This window comes from Rhinolophus hipposideros (assembly GCF_964194185.1).
Source record: "Rhinolophus hipposideros genome assembly, chromosome: 22".
NCBI lineage: Eukaryota > Metazoa > Chordata > Mammalia > Chiroptera > Rhinolophidae > Rhinolophus > Rhinolophus hipposideros.
In genome coordinates, this window is record NC_138068.1 from 28,788,460 (window position 1) to 28,807,155 (window position 18,696).

Below are 18,696 nucleotides of genomic sequence, written 5' to 3' on the forward strand. Positions count from 1 at the left end.
AGTGCAGACCAATCTTTCTCCCTTCAAATGTCAAGCTGAATGAATGATGGTTAAGGAAAACAACTTAGAAGTCCTGGTACACATCTACTGATTTTTAATATTTGCAAGACCACAAAAATTATTTCAACTTACTGAAAAAATGCTGGGAGAGTAGTAACAAAGAAGCGGCCACTCAAACCTACAAGAAGAGAAACAAAAAAAGTTACAAGTCAAACTCAGACTAACCCAAGCACCTAACTCAAGTTATAAGAGAACAGGAAGCCTGGAGATTGCTTTTATAACCACATTATTAAATCACATTTATCTAGTTTTTTGACTTAAGAAATTTTATTTTTACCCATTTTTATTTACCTAACACTTTCTGGTCACTGACATACAACTTGCTTATTTCTGATGTGTTACACTGATGTTCTCTGTCTTGTGCATGACTTGGAATTATATGGTGGCTGAAAGGATAGGTTTTAAAGTCATGCGACCTAGGTTAAATGCTAAATTCTCCAATTACCAGCTTTATGACTTAAGATAAATTTCTTAACTTTTCTGAGCCTCAGTTACCTCATCTGTAAAATGGGTATATTAGAGCCTACTCGAATTGTTCTGAAGTTAGATCAGTATGTTACATGCTTAGCACATATTAGTAAAGGACTAAATAAATTTTAGTATTATTATATCAGTTATAGGTTTAAAAATAACAATAAAGAATATGAAATAATAAGATCATTTGTAATCTTTGAACATTTATAAAATCTGCAAGTACTATCAAGGAACTTTTATCTACATTAAACAGATTTTTTTCAATTTGACTTAGCAAACCTTTACTGAATACTAACTACATATCAAATGTTATGGTAGGTACATGTGATGACAAAGACAAATAAAACCCTTAGTCACTCAGCAAATATTTACAAAGTGTCTTTTTTGTTCCAGGGACTGTTCAAGACACAGAGATAAGCAAAAACATGTATTTTCTTTGTTCTTACAGAGCTTACAGTCTACTGGCAGACCGGAAAGAACTCAATACTCACAATCATGACTATAAACAGAGATAGATGATATCAAGAAAGGGGCATGCAACAAAAACCTGAATGAGACTAGGAGTAAAAAACAGAGCCCCGCTCATTAAATGTTTACAATAAATAATATTTATATGTGCACCAAGAGTGAGCAAGCCTGGTTTTGGCAAAGAGTAGGAAAGTTAAAGGATCCTCCTGGCCAGCATGGAAAAATGACAGACACATCATTTTCATGTTTCTTACCACTTCTGCCTTTCCCACTGAAGAACGATCTGGACAAAATCAAAGATCTACTCAAATAAAGTAGCTCAGATTTTACATCTCTGTGGTCACTTGCAATTTGAAATACTGAAGGTTTACTTTTAATAAGATACAAAATTTGCTTATACTCATTTTAGAAATTAAACCTGTATTCAGCATAATAATTTATTGACTAATGAAAAGTCTTCCCAAAGAAGAATTCTCTATTTTTTTCCCTATCAAACCAAGTAAACTAAAATAGTCCTATGGCACTTAAAAGAAAACAGTACTCTGAAGGCAGTAAAAATCAATGTTATAAAAAGAAACATTTACTACATACATCTATCATTGTACCTTAAAAACAAAACAAAACAAAATAGCACAAGTGACCTGAGAAGTCAACTGAGGATTAACATGCATCTCTGTCTATACGGCATTCTCACCTCTAACACTGCTTGGAATTCCACTCAGCAGGGAACAAAGGTATCTTTCAGTATATTTCCAACTCTATATTGTCATGGAAAAAGTATTAGTAATCCTAAAGGCTTAAAAATTATCATAAGGTATGACCCAGCAATTTCACTCCTAGGTATCTATCCAGAGAAATCCAAAACTCTAATTCAAAAAAATTTATGTACACCTATGTTAATTGCAGCACTATACACAATAGCCAAGACATGGAAACAACCGAAATGGCCATCGGTAGACGACTGGATTAAGAAACTGTGGTACATTTATATAATGGAGTATTATGCAGCCATAAAGAAGAAAGAAATCTTACCATTTGCAACAATATGGATGGACCTAGAGAAGATTATGTTAAGTGAAATGAGTTAGACAGAGAAAGACAAATACCATATGATCTCACTTCTATGTGGAATCTAAAAAAAGAACAAATGAATGAAATAATCAGAAACAGTCTCTGAGACATAGAAGAAAAACTAGGGTTGCTAGATGGGCAGGCGGGTGGGGATAAGGGAGAAGGTGAGGGGATTAGAAAGCACAGTCAGTAACCACAAGATTGACAGGGGGATACAAAAGTCAATTTGGGGAATGTAATCAATAATGTTGTAAAGATTTTGTAGGGTATCCGATGGACACTTGTCCCATTAGGGAGACCACCTCAGGGATGGTGTAGATGCCTGATCACTGCACTGTACACCCGAAGCTGAGCAATAATGAATGTCAACTACAATTTTACATATATATATGTATGTACATATATACATATATATATATATATACATATATATACACACACATATATATATGCACACACAAGTGGAGTACAGCATTAGGAAAAGAGACAGTGGAAATGTAATGGCTGTATGTGATATCAGAGGGGTAGCAAATGAGGAGTGGGGGATTGTCACTGTGGGAGGGATATGAATGATAAATGTTTAACTATTACATTGCTTTGTACACCTGAAACTAATAAAAAAAGTTGACAAAAAAATTACTATAAGCTTTTGCTTGAAATAATTATTATAAACAATTTCATATCTTACTTCTTTTCTAGCTACAGATTCTCATGACCATCCAAAAATTTCATCTCAGGAAAGTGACAATGTTATGGAATCATGCTTTATTTATATGGTATTTTAAAATGCAATGAACAAATAGCATCCATCACCTCTTCAAATTTCTATTTAGGTTATATTTTTATCAGAATACACAGATAGAATTTCTAATGTTAGTTATCATTGAACACACTATTTTAACTTGTTCTTTGAAATTCTTCATATGTTCTTGGCATCATTGGCCACAGCAATAAATTAAAAAGTAAACAATATATATAAAAATATTTCATAAACTTATCAAACAGTCAAACATTCCTTCCCGACCATCGTACTTAAAATAGTGGCTCACAATATTTTCTACATTTTCACCCCGCTTTCTCTTTCTTCATAGCCCTCGTTACTATTTGACATTATGTCCCATTTTACTTTTGTTACTGTCTATTTCCTTCACTAGAATGTAAGCTCAACGAGAAGCCAGGTCTTTGTCTTCCTTATTCACCTGTACCATTCATTGTTCACCTGTATCAGTCACCTGTATCACTGATATCCAGAACAGGGACTGGTGCATGCTAGAAACTCAAATATTGTTGAATAAACACATTAATTGAAAGCATTAGGATTGTAATTTAGACATATACATAAAATAGTATAATTTGAAGGCAAATATTCTCTAGGCCACTCAAACTGGCTGTAGAATTTTGTTTCCTAATTTTTATCTGTGAGTTATACAGTTTTTATCATTTAAAAGTATTCTAGAGCCTCTACTTTAAAAAAATTGGTCTAATACATAAAATAATTAATCACTTTTCCTTTTTGGACTTTGTTTCTTGACTATTCTTATAGAATACTAGACCAGAGACCTTTTTTCCTTCTTTGATAAATATTTCAAATATACACTGTATAGTTTATTTTTAAGTAAATGGTATAAGTCAATCATGAATTTTTTTAAAAATATTTTATCATAATCAACTTCTCTCTTACTTCATTATCAAAAAAGCTAATCCATTCACAATGGAAAAATAACCATAAATTTACATTTTAGATGGGAAGACTATATCCAATTAGACTTTAGGTTTGTGAATCCATCACAAAGCTGTTTAATTCTGTTAATCCAAATTATGTTGTGAATTCATGGCCGAAATGGCCAAAATGTGAATAGGTCATCTGCATTTCCAAGAAACTCATAAAATATGTCTGGTGCCCGCTAATTAACAAGGCTTACTTACACCTGATTTCATTGGACTCAAGCCACTAAAAGATGAAAACAAGTTTGCAGCAAAAATGTAATTGCAATCACTTGACCTCTAAAAAGAATAACTCACTATAAAAGCCAAACCAATGAATTAGTAACTAGAATTTTCCATCTCTAAACAGCTAATGGGAAGAAGTGGCTTTGATTCAAATGCTTAAAAAAGGTAGAGGCATGAAGACTAATTGCTTTTAATAGAAATCCCTCTCCATGGGTTTGGCAACACATTGATCTTAATAGACACCATCAATTTTGTTGCCCAAATAATTGGTAATTCAGTACTTTGTCTTTTTTTAATTCATTTATTACAGAAAGGTAATAGCTACATTGCCATATCTACCTTCTTTTTTTCCTTGTAAAGGAATAAAATGGACACAAATAGAATATAGATAGGAAAAATAAAGTTTGAAAATAGTCAAATTTGAGATTTGAGTCATAAAAGCTCAATTTTTCTTCTCAATTTATGTATTACAATTATTTTTCAACTACAAATACAAATTGTATATATCTTTTCAGAATTTAAAAGATTCCTCTATCCCCCTCTTTCTCTTAAAAAATCACATTAGCAACAGCTATTATATGTAGATGGAGCAACAGAATTAGAAATTCATCATTCTGGAAACCACAATGAAATATTCGATTCAGGTAATATCATATATCTTAAAGCCCCACAGATTACTTGCTAATCACAAAGTGGGATCTTTTCTTCATAACTGATGTTTAGTGTCATCACGTTAATCAAGTGCTCAAGCTCAACATCACTCATAGTGACAGTATGTGTCTTCTGATGGGAGAAAATGTAAAGTCACAGCATCACCTATTAGTCTTGCCATAAACGTCTAACCCGAATCATGCCTCTAGGCTGAGCTTCAAGTTTATAGACAATGAAGAAAAAATAAATTAAATGTCACAATAAGGAAACACCTAGCCAAATCTCTGGCCTGCTCTCTTCAGAATATCAGTGTCGTGAAAAAAACGGAGGACTATTCTAAATTGAGGGTGATTAAGACACATAACAACCAAATGCAAATGGTGAACCTTGATTAGATCCTGGTTCAAAAAACTATAAAAAGACGTGGGAAATAATTAGGGAGATTTTAATATGCTGAAGTATTAAAGCGTAAAGTATCATGTCTGCAACTTATTTTCAAATGACTGAGCAAAAAAAGTAATAAAAATATAAATACATATACACATATGAGACCCAGATAGGCCAAAATGTTATCTGTTGATTCTACGTGGTCAATTCATGGGTATCAATATCCTAATCTTCAACTTTTTTATATGCTTGAAAAAATTCAAAATAAAAAGGAACAAACTTTTGTATTTAATGTTCAACATTTACAGTACCTGGTTCTTGAATGACATCTACCTTCCCCACACTGACATGAAGTATTTCACCATTCTTTGCAAATGTCTCCCATTCTGAATCAGTCTGCTGGCAGGATGGACACCAAGGGGCATAACTATAAAAGAAGAATAGCTAATCAATATAGACAAATGAAAAATGCCGGTGAAACAAAATAAATAGAATATTTAAACTAAAAAAGTAAATCCTTAACTAAAGGGAATCACAAAAGCAAGCTTTAACACAGTCACTTGATATAGGAAAAACAGAAGCATCCCCCCCCCCCCGCCATACTAGAATGTAATACATGAATATTAATTCCCTGGGGGAAAAAAATTAGCCAAAGTTTAAGATTTTCATAAACTCTTGTAATATACAAAATATTTTATTTCAGAGTCATTCTTACCATCAACCCAAATTTTGTCATTTTCTAGGTTGCTTTTTGATTTTTGAGGGAGAACACTATTTTGACTGTCCCACTGAAAGACAGCAATTTTCACAAGGGTGTCCCTCAAACAAGCCAAACCAGTTTCAGATCCATCAAAGTTAGAGCTCTGATGAGCAGACAGAAGATCTGTTGCTAGTGAGTCCATGACAATGTGAGTCATTTCTGGCAGTTCTGAACTAGTCCAAGGAAGAAAGTAGAAGCTATGGACTCAACCAGCTCTACCAAACACTTTTTTCAACAGGAGTTAGAAAGAACAAGTCTTCAACCAGAACCCTGGTTTTTACATTTATTTTTTCATTAAATAAACATGAATGGAGCACCATGCTAGAAGCTGAGGTTATTACTGTGAACGAGGCAGACATGGCACCTCCTTCTCCTTATGGATACAATCCAGACATGAACATTGGTAAGTACAGGAATGACTACACTCCAGGTGGCAAATGCCCGTGACTGAGAGTGTGGAGTGCTCTGCAGACGGTCAGGAGTTGGATGAGCTCAGAAGGGCCCACAGAGAAAAAGGCATCTATGCTAAGCGCTAAAGTACAAGTGATAACCAGAGAGGGGTCGAAGAATGTTCTAGTCTAAGCAGAGAGATCAGTGTATGTGAAGCCTCAGGGTACTGAGAGACGAGAGTGACGACATCTACAGCCCTTTAAAATTGTATAAGGAATAACGATTTTATTTGAAGTTCCATGGTAAACCCTAAAGAGGTAAGAGCATTATGATCAGATTTACATGTTTGAGAAATCACCTGGCAGCTCTGTAAATAATGGATCAGGGAAGGATAAGATGGAAGAGAAAAAGAACTGGATGGCTGGGCCGGCCTCCTGGCAATATGCTAGTGGCCTCATTCTGCCCTCCCATAGTCCTGGAAAATAACATAAATATTCAGACTTAAAGCTCTGAAGTGGTCCAGGATTTCATCTGTAAATGGTAAAATAGAAATCCAGAGAAGTTTGCTGTTTAGAAAGTATAGTGGATCGCACAGCATTCTCTTAAAAGATACATCCAAGTCCCAAATCTCAGTACCTGTGAATGTGACCGTGTTTGGAATAAGGGTCCTTACACATATAGTCATTAAATTACGGATCTTGGGATGAGATCACCCTGAATTTAGGTTACGCCCTAAATCCAGTGACTGGTATTCTTATAAGAAAAAAAAGACGGAGATTTGACACAGAGGCACAGGGAGAGGCCATATAAAGATGGAAACAGAGATTGGTGTTAGGCAGTTACAAACCAAGGAATGCGAAGGATTGCCAAGACCCATGAGAAGCCAGAAGAGGCAGGGAATGGATACTCTCATAGAGACTCCAGAGGGAACCATTGATGCCAACATGCTGACTTTGGATTTTTGGTTGCCAGAATTATGACAGAATAAATTTCTGTTGTTTTAAGCTACAAAGTTTGTGGTAATTTGCAGTAGCTCGAAGAAACTAATATGGAAAGGAAGATATCACTTGAAATTAGAAGAAATTGAGATCAGATATTCCTTATGAAGACTTAACGAGCTAGTAGGGCTATGCTTCATACAAATTATTATGGAAGAAATAAAACATTTGTTGGAAATCCATATTAAAATACTAACATAGGACACAATTAAAAGGAAAATTAACATTTACAGAATAATGTCACAAAAACATAGTAGTACAACTGGAGAGATATTTTGTTTTTCTTAATGATACTCAGAACAAAAAAGCAGTAAATAAAAGAAATTAATCAATGCTCACATCATAGAACAGGATACTCCAGGGGAGAAAAAAATCCTTAGGCAGTTTGAATAATATTTCATGATATCACTAACTAGACTTTATATATTTTAAATCTTCTTAAATTATACTTAAAAAATCTTTAACTCAAGTCAAAATATGGAGAAAATAAATGCAATAGATATTTAAAAAAAAGATTTGGTATCACTGAATTGTTTATGCACAATGGGTGAAAATGTTTTCATAAGTAAATTATGCCACCATGGAGTAGAGAGCAGAGGGTACCACAAAAATGTATACAAGTGGACACTTTGGTCAGCATTGCTTAAGCAGTAGTTCACTGTAACCGGAAGTGTCTGAACGTTGATGGTAACCACTTTGAGCACCTCCTGCAATTGCAGAAGTCAAATGTGACTTGTATTATTCATCTTTTGTTATCGGTATACATTGAGTATCACAATTTTATGTTTTCCTTTCTTAAAATGTGTATACATGTTTTTGGCACCCTCTGTAGGCGAACCAAGACTGGCAATATATTGGTAAGCATTGAACCTGGATGATGGATGATGGGGGGTTCACTATACTACTCCTTATATGTTTTGTGGATGTTTGAAAAATTTCGTAATAAATAGTTTTTTTCAAAGACTTGCTTAAAAGGAAAAATACAACCAAGTTCTAACTGGGCAGACTCAGGACTGTAAACTGTCAATTTCCCCAATTTATTCTCTATTTTTTCCACTCCAGAATTATTTTTACAAAATTCAGCATCTATTATTTCTACATTACAAGAGGAAAGGGGCTGGAGAGAAATGGAAGTAGGAAAGAATGCCTGGAAAAGAAATCTCACACACACACACACACACACACACACACACAGTAGAAAAAACGCCTTAGGAATAGAAACAAAGGGGAAAGTGCTAAACAATAGATCAAACTCTGTAGTAAGAGTTAGGCTCCAAGGTGCTGTCAGATCATCACTGACAAAGCTTTTATCCTGAATTGAGTAGAAGAAGCATGTACTGTGTAAGAGCCATTCAAAACTCAATGTAATGATGTACACAAACCAGCTTTGTTGCAGAACAACAACAAAAGGATAATTGGGCAAGATTTTGATCTTTGACATTCTAAAAAGGGGTTAAAGTGTTAAAAAGTCAAGGCTAGGGGGAAAGATACCTTTATTTCAGGAAAAGTGCTGAGACTGGGCCGAGCTCAGAAGAGAAAGGGCTGCCCAAAGCAAGGTGTGCATTTCTCTCTCCTGCTAGGCCCCAGAAACAGCCAGACTTGGTAAGCACAGTTGTTCATCCTCTCTAACTCCATGTCTAGAAAAGCCTAGTATAGTCAATTCCAAGATCATCGCACAAGGTCAGTAATCTTCCCATTACAGATCATTGTCCAATCCCTGAGATCCCAGAGACATGGACCAGAGATCATGGTCCAATATCATGGTCCTAAATCTTTGGATTTTTTTAAACATTCTATCTCTACATTTCCAGGGCAAAGTATATTCCTGGTATATAGTAAGCAATAAATGTTCGCTAAATAAATGAACGAAGTATAAAGACAATTATTTTTTTCATTTGAGAAAAGTTATTTTCTGTATTTCCAAATAGTATGAAGACTGGGGAAAGCAGTTGGCAAACTTTAGGGGAGAAAAAGCAACACTTTATCATTCAGTACTCTACAAAGGCATTTCAGTATACTGGACAAGAGTTCTACAGGAAGATTCAGTAAAACCAACCCCAAATTAACCATGTGACTTTGGGCAGGTTAATAATTGCTCCATGCCTCAGCTTCCTCAATTGTAAAATGGAGTAAACAGAAGCTACCTTAGAAGGTTACCGGGTGATCAGATGATACATGTAAAGGAGACACATATCAAGAACAATCATTAAAACAAATTATATTTGTAATGTACTACTTGGTTTATGTTAAAAAAAAAAAAATCAACCGAGTAAATCTGAAGGTCTAATTTGGTTTATTAAGTGATTCATGAATTGGGGAGCATTCCACCTACCAACTAGACCAGAGCTTTAAGGGGTTGTATGAAATGGAAAAGTTTTCATAGAAAGAAAGGTGGGGCAAAGGAGCTATTAAGAAAAGAAAGGATTGTTTTTAAACCAGGACATCTTTTCTTTGAGGGAAGAGAATTGGAAGGCTTTGTATCATACAGATTACATCTTCTCTGGGGGTAAGGAGTAGGTGCATGAAAAAATTACCTTCTGGTGCTTGACCAGAAAATTCCAGACTGGTTAAGATAATGTTTCTGGGAGAGTATGAAACTGCAATTAGAGCTAGTATTGAATTCAAGTTTGGTATCAGGGCTTTTAGCAGTAGTAACACCATTTTGGGCCTGTGGTTTTTCCCTTTAACATTTCCAAGACACTTATGACACATTAGCTCATCTGAACCTTACAAAGTCGCTGTCAGACAAGGCAGATTTAGAAAGACTTGCTAAAGGTCACCTAAAACCACACATAACAAAAACCCAGATGGAGGTATTTATGTGATTAAAAATCTCCAAGGAAAGTAAGAACTAAGATCAACAGAGAGGGAAAGGGAGGGGGAGGGGAGAGTGGGAGAGAGAGAAAAAGGGGATGGGGAGAGGTAAGGGGGACAGAGAGCGAGAGGAAGAAGAGTGAGAAGAAGACAAAGAGAAGGAATAAAAAAGAAATTGACAGAAATAAAGAAGAAATCTTGAAGTATAATGTAATGAACTCTAGATCCTCTTTGCTTTGTTTCCCTAGGCCTGTTTTTACATGTAATTCATGGGCACATTTGCTACCTCAGTAATTATTAAATCTTACAAATTTCATCATTAAAAAAAAAAAAAAAAAAAACAGTCGCTAATCTCCAGACAGGCTATTATATAAATTGGGTTTTTTGTGACATTGACCCTTAGATATACAAAGGCCATTGAGGTAATTTTAGATATTCTATTTTCTAGCTGCTACCCACTGGTCTGTAGTACAGTTAATGCCATTCTTTCTGAGGGTTCATCAGAGCTTATTGTGTTGGATCGTTCATTCACTTAGTGTATTCTTTTAGTGGTAGAGATAAGCCAGCTCCAAGTCTCAGGTGTGGAAACTGGTGCCCTTTTGTTGTTGCAGCTTTTTTTACATTATTAGTATTCTTTTGTATTTAAAGGACAGTCATTTAGGCAGTAATTTAGAACCTATTATAAAATACCTCCGGGGACCAAATGAATACAAAGAAGGAAAGTCATGTGACTTCTATGCTCTTCTTTGTCTGTCTCTTTCTGTGTATGTATACATATGTATATATAAATGTAATTTATTTATGTACATATGCATGAATAAAACTCACCAGAAAGGACTGAGTACAAGCTTCATTTATATTAGTTAAAACTAGTTCACAGTGGCAGTCTTCTAAAAACTATAAAGAACTGACTTGTCTGACTTCGTCTTTTACATATAAATTATTCAATTTAAAAGCCTCCAAGAAGAATTAGTACCTTCATAGTCATGGAAACTGTAAGACAGTATCTTTCCTATTCAAACTTTTTGCAGATGTCAGTGGTACATAAAATTAGTAAACTTCATAAAAAACATTTGAAACATTCCAGATAGCAAAAACACTGTTAAGTCACACTAACGTGGATATTAGTCCACTGTTTTTCACTATTTCTGGGAAACAAAATTCAACAACATGCTTCTGTTTGTCTTCACACAAATTACACTTAAATTCTGCTGTATGAAAGATGGTTAAAGGTCCTTGATTCTTTAATTGTATTTTCTCTATTTGGCAAGAGATTTCATTAAGTGTACTAAACACTTCAGGGAAGGAGTTACTTAAATATATTTCCTATAAATAAAATTTGACTAAAAATACATTTTTATTCCCCAGTAATAGACAATTTTTCTTCTGCCGCGGCTTGAATTTTACCAGTGTTTCCCAGCACATTTTCTTTTCCTATCCTTGCAGAGATGAGAGAGCAATGACAAAGACAGTCAATTTTCACTCAGAACTTAGTTTGACCAAAATGCTCAGAAGAATCTTGAGAATGAAGATGAAAGAGATATACCTGTACTAGGTTCATCTTTTTATGACTTAATAAATGAAACTAAATCAAAATGGCAACAATTAAACCTTTACTACATCAAGTGCTATTCTTTTTTTTGGAGAGCTTTTGAATGATCCAAGAGTTGAAAGTCTTACGCTCAGATATATTTCTTTAGAATATCATTCCTAGGAAAATTATCATAAGATGTAAAGGAAAAATAAAAATTGACGGCTCTACTAAAACCATAACACTTGCTAAAGAAAATGGAATTCACTACTTTTACTAGAATGAACACTCCATGAAGGTGCTGACTGGTGCATTGCTTGTATCTAGGTCAGAGCCTCGCAGTAAATGTTTATTACATCAATGAACAATGGTAGATGATCTAGAGAGTGATTATCCTTAATTCCTAAGAAAATATATACAGATGTTTCCTTCAGCGACATACTTGAGAAAGCTCTTAATTACAAGTAACAATGAAAGTATATTATTGTAAGGGTGAAATTCAGTAAATCATAATTAGACTTAGCTAGTTTGCAGTTTGACTCACAGCACAGCCCCCTATGTAGTCCACCTGTAATTAAACCTAGCTAGTTTGCAGTTAGAGCTGCCCTGATATTCAGCTATTTCTGTTTCTCCCCTAACTGATTAACTAAAGAATTGTTTTGTTCCCTTTCTCAAGGCTATACATAGCTCATTAATCCACTTAATTAACAAAATCCTAACCTGGAAAGGGCAATGTCTTAATCCCCAGGTACCCAGACATCATAATACACGTAAAGCCCCAGGCCACATGGCTGAGTCCCAGTCCATAGTCCGGAGATATCTTAAAACAGACCAGATCCCAGGAAGGATGTCAGCCCTGGGATCTGCCTGACCTACTCCCCCTTTCCTTTGTTCTTCTTGTTTACCTATAAAACCTTCTGAGCCGTCTAGGAAGGGGAGGTGGTCTTTGGACAGGGGTCCGCCACCCTCCCAGAATGCCAGCATTCGGAATAAACCTGCCTTTCTTTCCACCAACCATGTCTCTCGATTTTTAACTTTTTCAAGCAGCAGGCAGCCAGACCTTAGCAGTTATTCACCCATTCACCTAGTCAAAAAGTATTTATTGAATATCTAGTACTTGATAGTTATTAAGACTCGGAAGAAACAGAAAGAAGAAAACCTTAGTTCCTTTCCTTAAAAGCTTATCGTCTAGAGGAGGAGTCAGACAAAAGCCTAGTAAAAAAAACACATAAATTAATTTATAATTAGAAGTTGTAATATGGACTAGGCTAGATACAAAGAAGGCACAGTGATATGGACCATGCTAGATACAAAGAAGGCAATACCTTGGGGGAGTTGGGAAGGCAGAGCACCTGTTTGAGTGCTAAGGAGTGTTAGGAGTGAGCATATTGCAATAATGTTCTCCACTTGCAGAAACTAGAGAAATGCTAAAACCAAGGATAGGCCTCTGAATCCCACAGGGTAAAGACCTCTCCTTATTGGGCCAGGGTGCTGGCTAGCTGACAGCCTAAGCCTGAATCAACCAGATTCTGTACCTTCCTTCAGGCCTCCCCACAATTCAGCTACTCTCTCTGGCTTGAATCAGGAAATGCAAACCTCAGGCCTACATTCTAGTTCTGCTTTGCCTACAATTTAGGAAGTATCCAGCCTTAGTGAAAGCTTTAATCTTTTCAAGTTTTCATCTCTCCTAATGAATGAGAATGAGAATTCTGCGCCTGTCCAAAGGTCATCTCCCTATTCCTAGACTGCTGGGATGATCAAATAACACGGCATTCAGAATATGTGATGGAAGCAATGTAACTGTTTACTGTGACTGAAATGATGATGACGACGACCATTGATATTGATGCTGATGGAGGTGATATGGATGAATACCCTTTGTAGGAACAACCTGAAATCAAATACTTTTAGTTGGCTTATGAGCTCCTCTTTTGCAGGTTTTGAATACCCATGACAGTATCTACGGCAGTGGTTTTCAACCAGAAGCATCTGGAAATGTGCATAAGGGATGGAGGTTGTTAAATTTTTTTGATGTCACATGATTACTAAAATGTAATTAACAGCCAGGTACTCCAAAGGTTCTGTATTGTAATGTGTGTGTCATCTCCACATATCAAAAAACCGTCCAACCCAAAATGCCCATAGTGACCTGGTGAGAACCACAGCTCATTGCCTGACAGACAAGAAGCATTCAGTAACTAGCTGCTGAATAAATGAACGCTACATATAATATTTAATTCTTCAGAGCACAGTAGACAGTGAATCCCCTGAAATCAAGGAATATAGCTCATTCATCTTCATCTTCCTGGGTCCCCAAACCTGAACCTGACACTCAACAAGCAGTTAATGGCTTTCTCAAACATTCAATCAACAAATCAAGATAATCTGTTAAAATGCAAGAAATTCTAACTATTTGACACTGGTAAATTAAGGCAATGATGTTGAACATGTTCTCTCTAGATATTGGGATACCAGAAAACAATATGAAAACCTAGAGATCTCAGGGAAATAAATGAGGTTTTCCTCCATCACCAGGCGACTAATTTCAATTTTGAAACATGATTATCCCAAGAACAAAGTCACAAAGAATAGTACTTTATAAAAATCTATATACTTTACAGAAGTAATTTAACCCAAAGACATTCTTTTCCTCTGGATATCAATTTAAAGGTAGGAGGTCCAAATTAAGCTATTTGGATATCTTCATATTTCTTTTAGGGGGAAAAAGGTACCAGAACAGTATACTGAATGTATTATATTCCATACTTTTGTGTTTCAAAAGAACAAAAGTAGTATTCTCAAAAACTGATAGAATGGAAACCAAGCAAGAGTTTAAAATAGCAAAAAGTTACAAAGCAACTAAATGAAGTATACTATGGAACAATGGAAATAGAGAAAAGAAAACATTAGAAGGCATTTTAAAGATTAAATAATCTTTCCTAACCCTGAAAAAGAGCAAACTTTTCATCAGAGGTTAAAGATGAAAAAAGCACAGCAAGCCAATTATAGCGAAATGGCAGAAATAGGGGTAAAAATTATAAAACAATATATGAAGGCAAACAGGAAGATAAAAAACAGAATATACAATAACTCCGTTGAATTAAAGAAAATGTAAATATGTAGTAATGGAATAATTTTTAAGATCTTAAAAAAGGTTTCAGAATATATTTTTAACTGTTATTTATCCTTAGCAAAGAAGTGCTTTTCTAAAAACTGAAATTTGCAAGGATCCCCTGCAAAATTGACTGAAAGACAAAAAAATAAAGTAATTCAATTTTACAATAGTAGTTTTCATGTCTCAGAGCAGACAAACATTGCTAGGTCCTTAAAAATAAATTAGTGATACCAGTATAACCAGGAATTACATTATAGGAGCTTTGTATAACGCAGGATATAAAAAATTCCCAGAAAAGAGGCAGCATATAAGCAAATGAATAAATAACTGTCATTCAAAGTAATGTCAAATTTTTGATACTACCAGAAAGCCTTTACTTACTTCTTTAAAAAGTTAAATACATCATCTAACAATCTGGATCCCTAACAATCTCCATTTATTATGAACAGTTAGCCTGAACAAAGTGTTAACCTGGGAGCTAGTATTAACACATTTTGTTTTTTTCTGTTATATACATCAGGGAAAAAAATCTGATAACTTATTGGCTGCTTGTTTGACTTCTTAGAAATTTATAGTAGGCCTATCGTGGTGTGAGAATATAATGAATTTTATATTTTTTAATGTGTTAGATTTTGTCAAAGGGAAGAGAGGGAGTATCACAAATAGAGGAGAGCCACAATACTTCTTCAGCACGAGCACCTAAGTTCTGGTATATGCAGAAAGTTGGATGCAGCGATGTAAATCCTCTTTCCTTTCAAGCCTTGCATCATATTCTGAAGTGTACTGGATCAAAACAGAACTTACACTAAAATGATCACACTATCTACACAGCTTACTTCTGGGTTTCAAGTCTCATCATGCATCACAGCCCAAACATATTCCTCTATACAAAGGACATATGACAAGCTTACAGCAACTGATTACTATACCTAGGCTTGTACAGGTAAAATGAAGTAAAATGTGAAATGTCAACACTCAACACGGCCAAATATAGGAGTTGTTGATTGTTGCTCATTTATAAGCTTAACTTGGCTTACACTTAACTCATCTTTAGTGTTCTTAGTTCTTTAACTTAAAAAATACATCTATATATAGTTATTCCAAAAGGAACTATAAAGGAGTTGAGGCCTTTCTGCTTTGACTTTCATCATGTACATACACAAACTCAGTTTTAATTTAAAAAGTGACAACTAGAAAAACTCCATTTTGTAAGCACTTACTAAATAAAAAACTTTCTGTAGTGCTGACAAAATGCAGCCTCTCTAAAACTCTAAGTATTATAAACATGGCAGTGCAGAATAAAGCTCCATTTACTTTAAAAGTTTCTCTCTTAAGTGAAAAATGATCTCCTCACCTCCATCCAAAGTAGTCTATTTTAATAAGTGCTTCATGTCTACAGACCTCTTTAATAATTTCATTGATTTATTGTAATACCAAAGGCATTTACTTCAAGGTTTAACGTATTTCCTTCTTTGTGACCAAAAGGCAAATGCATGTTTCAACAGGTAATGTGCATTACGTTCTTCCAACAATGTAATCTGCTAAGTGACACGACTTTTGCCCCTGATCTCGCATGGGGTGCTCCACAAGGACCTGCTTACAATCTAAACTGAAACGTCCAAAATGTGGTCTTGGACATAGAAAGGAACGATCCCATTCTGTGAGTGTCTGTATCATCGACGAAAAATTAATTATCAAATAGTACTGATCAAGTATGTATATTGCTGAAACCACAGGCGAAGGAGATTTGGTGTCAGCGACCACCTCTCCATTCTTCCTTTCCGCTGCAAGCCCACCATGACGATCTCTCAAGCCTATCCAGACATCCGCCCGCTGATACTTCAAATCTTTCAAATGGTCACGTCTTCCCAATGTTAGGGTCCGGAGTCAACCCCTCCTCAAGTGAACAGAAGTCACACGATAATGCAAGTCACACAGCGAGGTTTATTTCCAGCTAGCTGGGGTCCGAGTATCTGCCCGACACAGCGGGTTTCAACAAGGACCCCAAACACTAAAAACCCAGGGTTTATATAGCATCTTCAAGGCACAGAGTAATTAAACTACAGGACTTACACAGCTTTAAGGAGTATGTGATATACTGCAGGACGTAAAGGCACACAGCAATTAACTACAGGACTTACACAGCTTTAAGGAGTATATGATAAACTACAGGATTTACACAGCTTCAAAGAGTATAAGATAAGCTACAGGGCCGCTTGTCTCCTCGCTGTCACTGCCCACATCTTGGAATTTACAGTCAGGTTGTGTTTCAAGCCAGGGGCCGTTAACCCTGACCTTAAGATAGCAGTTCTCAGGCTAACAGTCTCTTACACCAGAAGTTAATTTGAATCTAGGATATCCAATCTCTTGCCTGCCCCTAACTCAAAACCGTCCTTTCCCATCTCCTTCAAGGAAAGGCACGGTCCACGATGTACCCCTTTCTTGTTCAAGGGGGCAATTTCCTAACCTTCTTTTCCTTACCGCCTCAGCACAATTAAGGTTGGACATCCACCCAGAAAGTCCTACTTCTAAAAACGCCATCACCATTTATTTGACACCGCGTTTGAACACGTGAGTCGCCCATATGTGTTGTATTTTTCACAGTGACGTTTCAGGGTCTTCAAAACGATGACGAGCATACTGTCTACGCGCCCTTCTGCCGACGGCCGTGCTGCAATCATTCATTCAACAAATGCATCCCTGCCCCACGCTAAGGGTTTGTGTGGCACCCAAACGTCACTGAATGACGGCCCTTTCTCCTCTAGCTATGCACCTACATCAAAAGCACGCAATTTCCCTGCAGATGTTCTCCGTTCCGCCTCCTCCCTCTGGTCAACTGCTCACCCACGTCGGCCGTAAAACTTTTCCCGAAAGCAGAGGGCGAGCAATGCGGGGGAGCGGAGGGGACACGACAGGCTCAGCTGTCACCGCGGGGGGCCCGGCGCGCATGCGCAACCCACAGGGCCGGACCCCGGGGCGGCCGGTCGCTGGCAGGACCGGCCCGGGGCCTGAGACCGAGCCCAGCCGGTAGTGCGGCTTCGTGAGCGGCCCCCTTGGCCGTGGGAGGCCGGCGCCTGCGAGGGCAGCGTGGCGTGCGGGACGGGCAGTCACACTCACAATTTCAGCATCCACTCTCCCTCCATCACCAGCGTCCAGTTGGAGGCGGTCATGGGCAGCACCAAGCTCTGCTCCTCCGGCACCACGGCCTGCTTGGGAGCGGCCTCTGACGCCGCCGCGGCGACCCAGGCGGCCAGGAGCGCCGCGAGCAGCGGGCCGCGGAGCCCGCCCGCCATGTTGGTGCGCGGAGCCAGCCTCCTCCGCAGGGCGCACGGGGACGCGAGCAGCGGGCTCGCAGCCTCGCTCGCCGGCCCACCCGGGCCTTTCCCAGTCGTGGAAGGGGATGGCGGCTAACCTCGCCGACCCAGGCCGCGCAGATAGGTTGGTTTCTTTCGGCGGCGGGCGGGCACCGCCTCTTCTGAGCCTCGGCCCGCCAAGGCCACGCCCCTTTCCGCCTCCACTGATTGTTGCCCGGGGTGTCGGTTGCCTAGGCAACGGCGCCCTTGCGTCCAGACCCCTACGCTGAAAATAAACAGAAGATCTACTGTTGCCTTAGTTGGAACGTAGACCGCCTGTGCTTAGGTACCCACTAAGGAGGGTTGACGCGCGTGGGTTTTCTATAAAGAAACCACGAGTGTTTTAAAAACTCACCCCCTCTTTAATAGTAGCATCAACAACAGTGAACCGCAAAACACTGCTGAACGAAAAATGGAGGAATGTAGTGGGCATCTCTTGCTGAAAGGGAGAGGAAAGTTCAAGTACCGTCTGCCTGTGTTTATTGAAATATCACTGTCTAAAATTGGAGGTGATAGCGAAACTAGACTGTGCAGTTGTATTTTTTTACAAAAATAATTTCAATTTTATAAAACCTTTATAAACGTGGGTACTATATTGCCGGTTGGAGTTAAATGCACCTCTCACTTCTCTCGGCTACAGTTTTGTCTGATCTAAAATGAAAGTATCCTTGAAT

At 37.4% G+C, this 18,696-nt stretch overlaps 1 protein-coding gene across 1 annotated transcript in view; it reads right to left on the reverse strand.

Annotated features, from left to right (window-relative positions):
* TMX4 (thioredoxin related transmembrane protein 4) overlaps nucleotides 1-18,169 on the reverse strand; it is a 41,801-nt gene extending 23,632 nt beyond the window's left edge. Inside the window, exons 1-3 of the mRNA XM_081034542.1 lie at nucleotides 17,787-18,169; nucleotides 5,373-5,488; nucleotides 133-178 (exon numbers count right to left, since the gene is read on the reverse strand). Coding sequence (XP_080890668.1) covers nucleotides 133-178; nucleotides 5,373-5,488; nucleotides 17,787-17,962 — 338 coding nt within the window. The 5' untranslated portion in view covers nucleotides 17,963-18,169. The remainder of the gene's footprint in view (nucleotides 1-132; nucleotides 179-5,372; nucleotides 5,489-17,786) is intronic.
* Nucleotides 18,170-18,696: the final 527 nt, after the last annotated feature.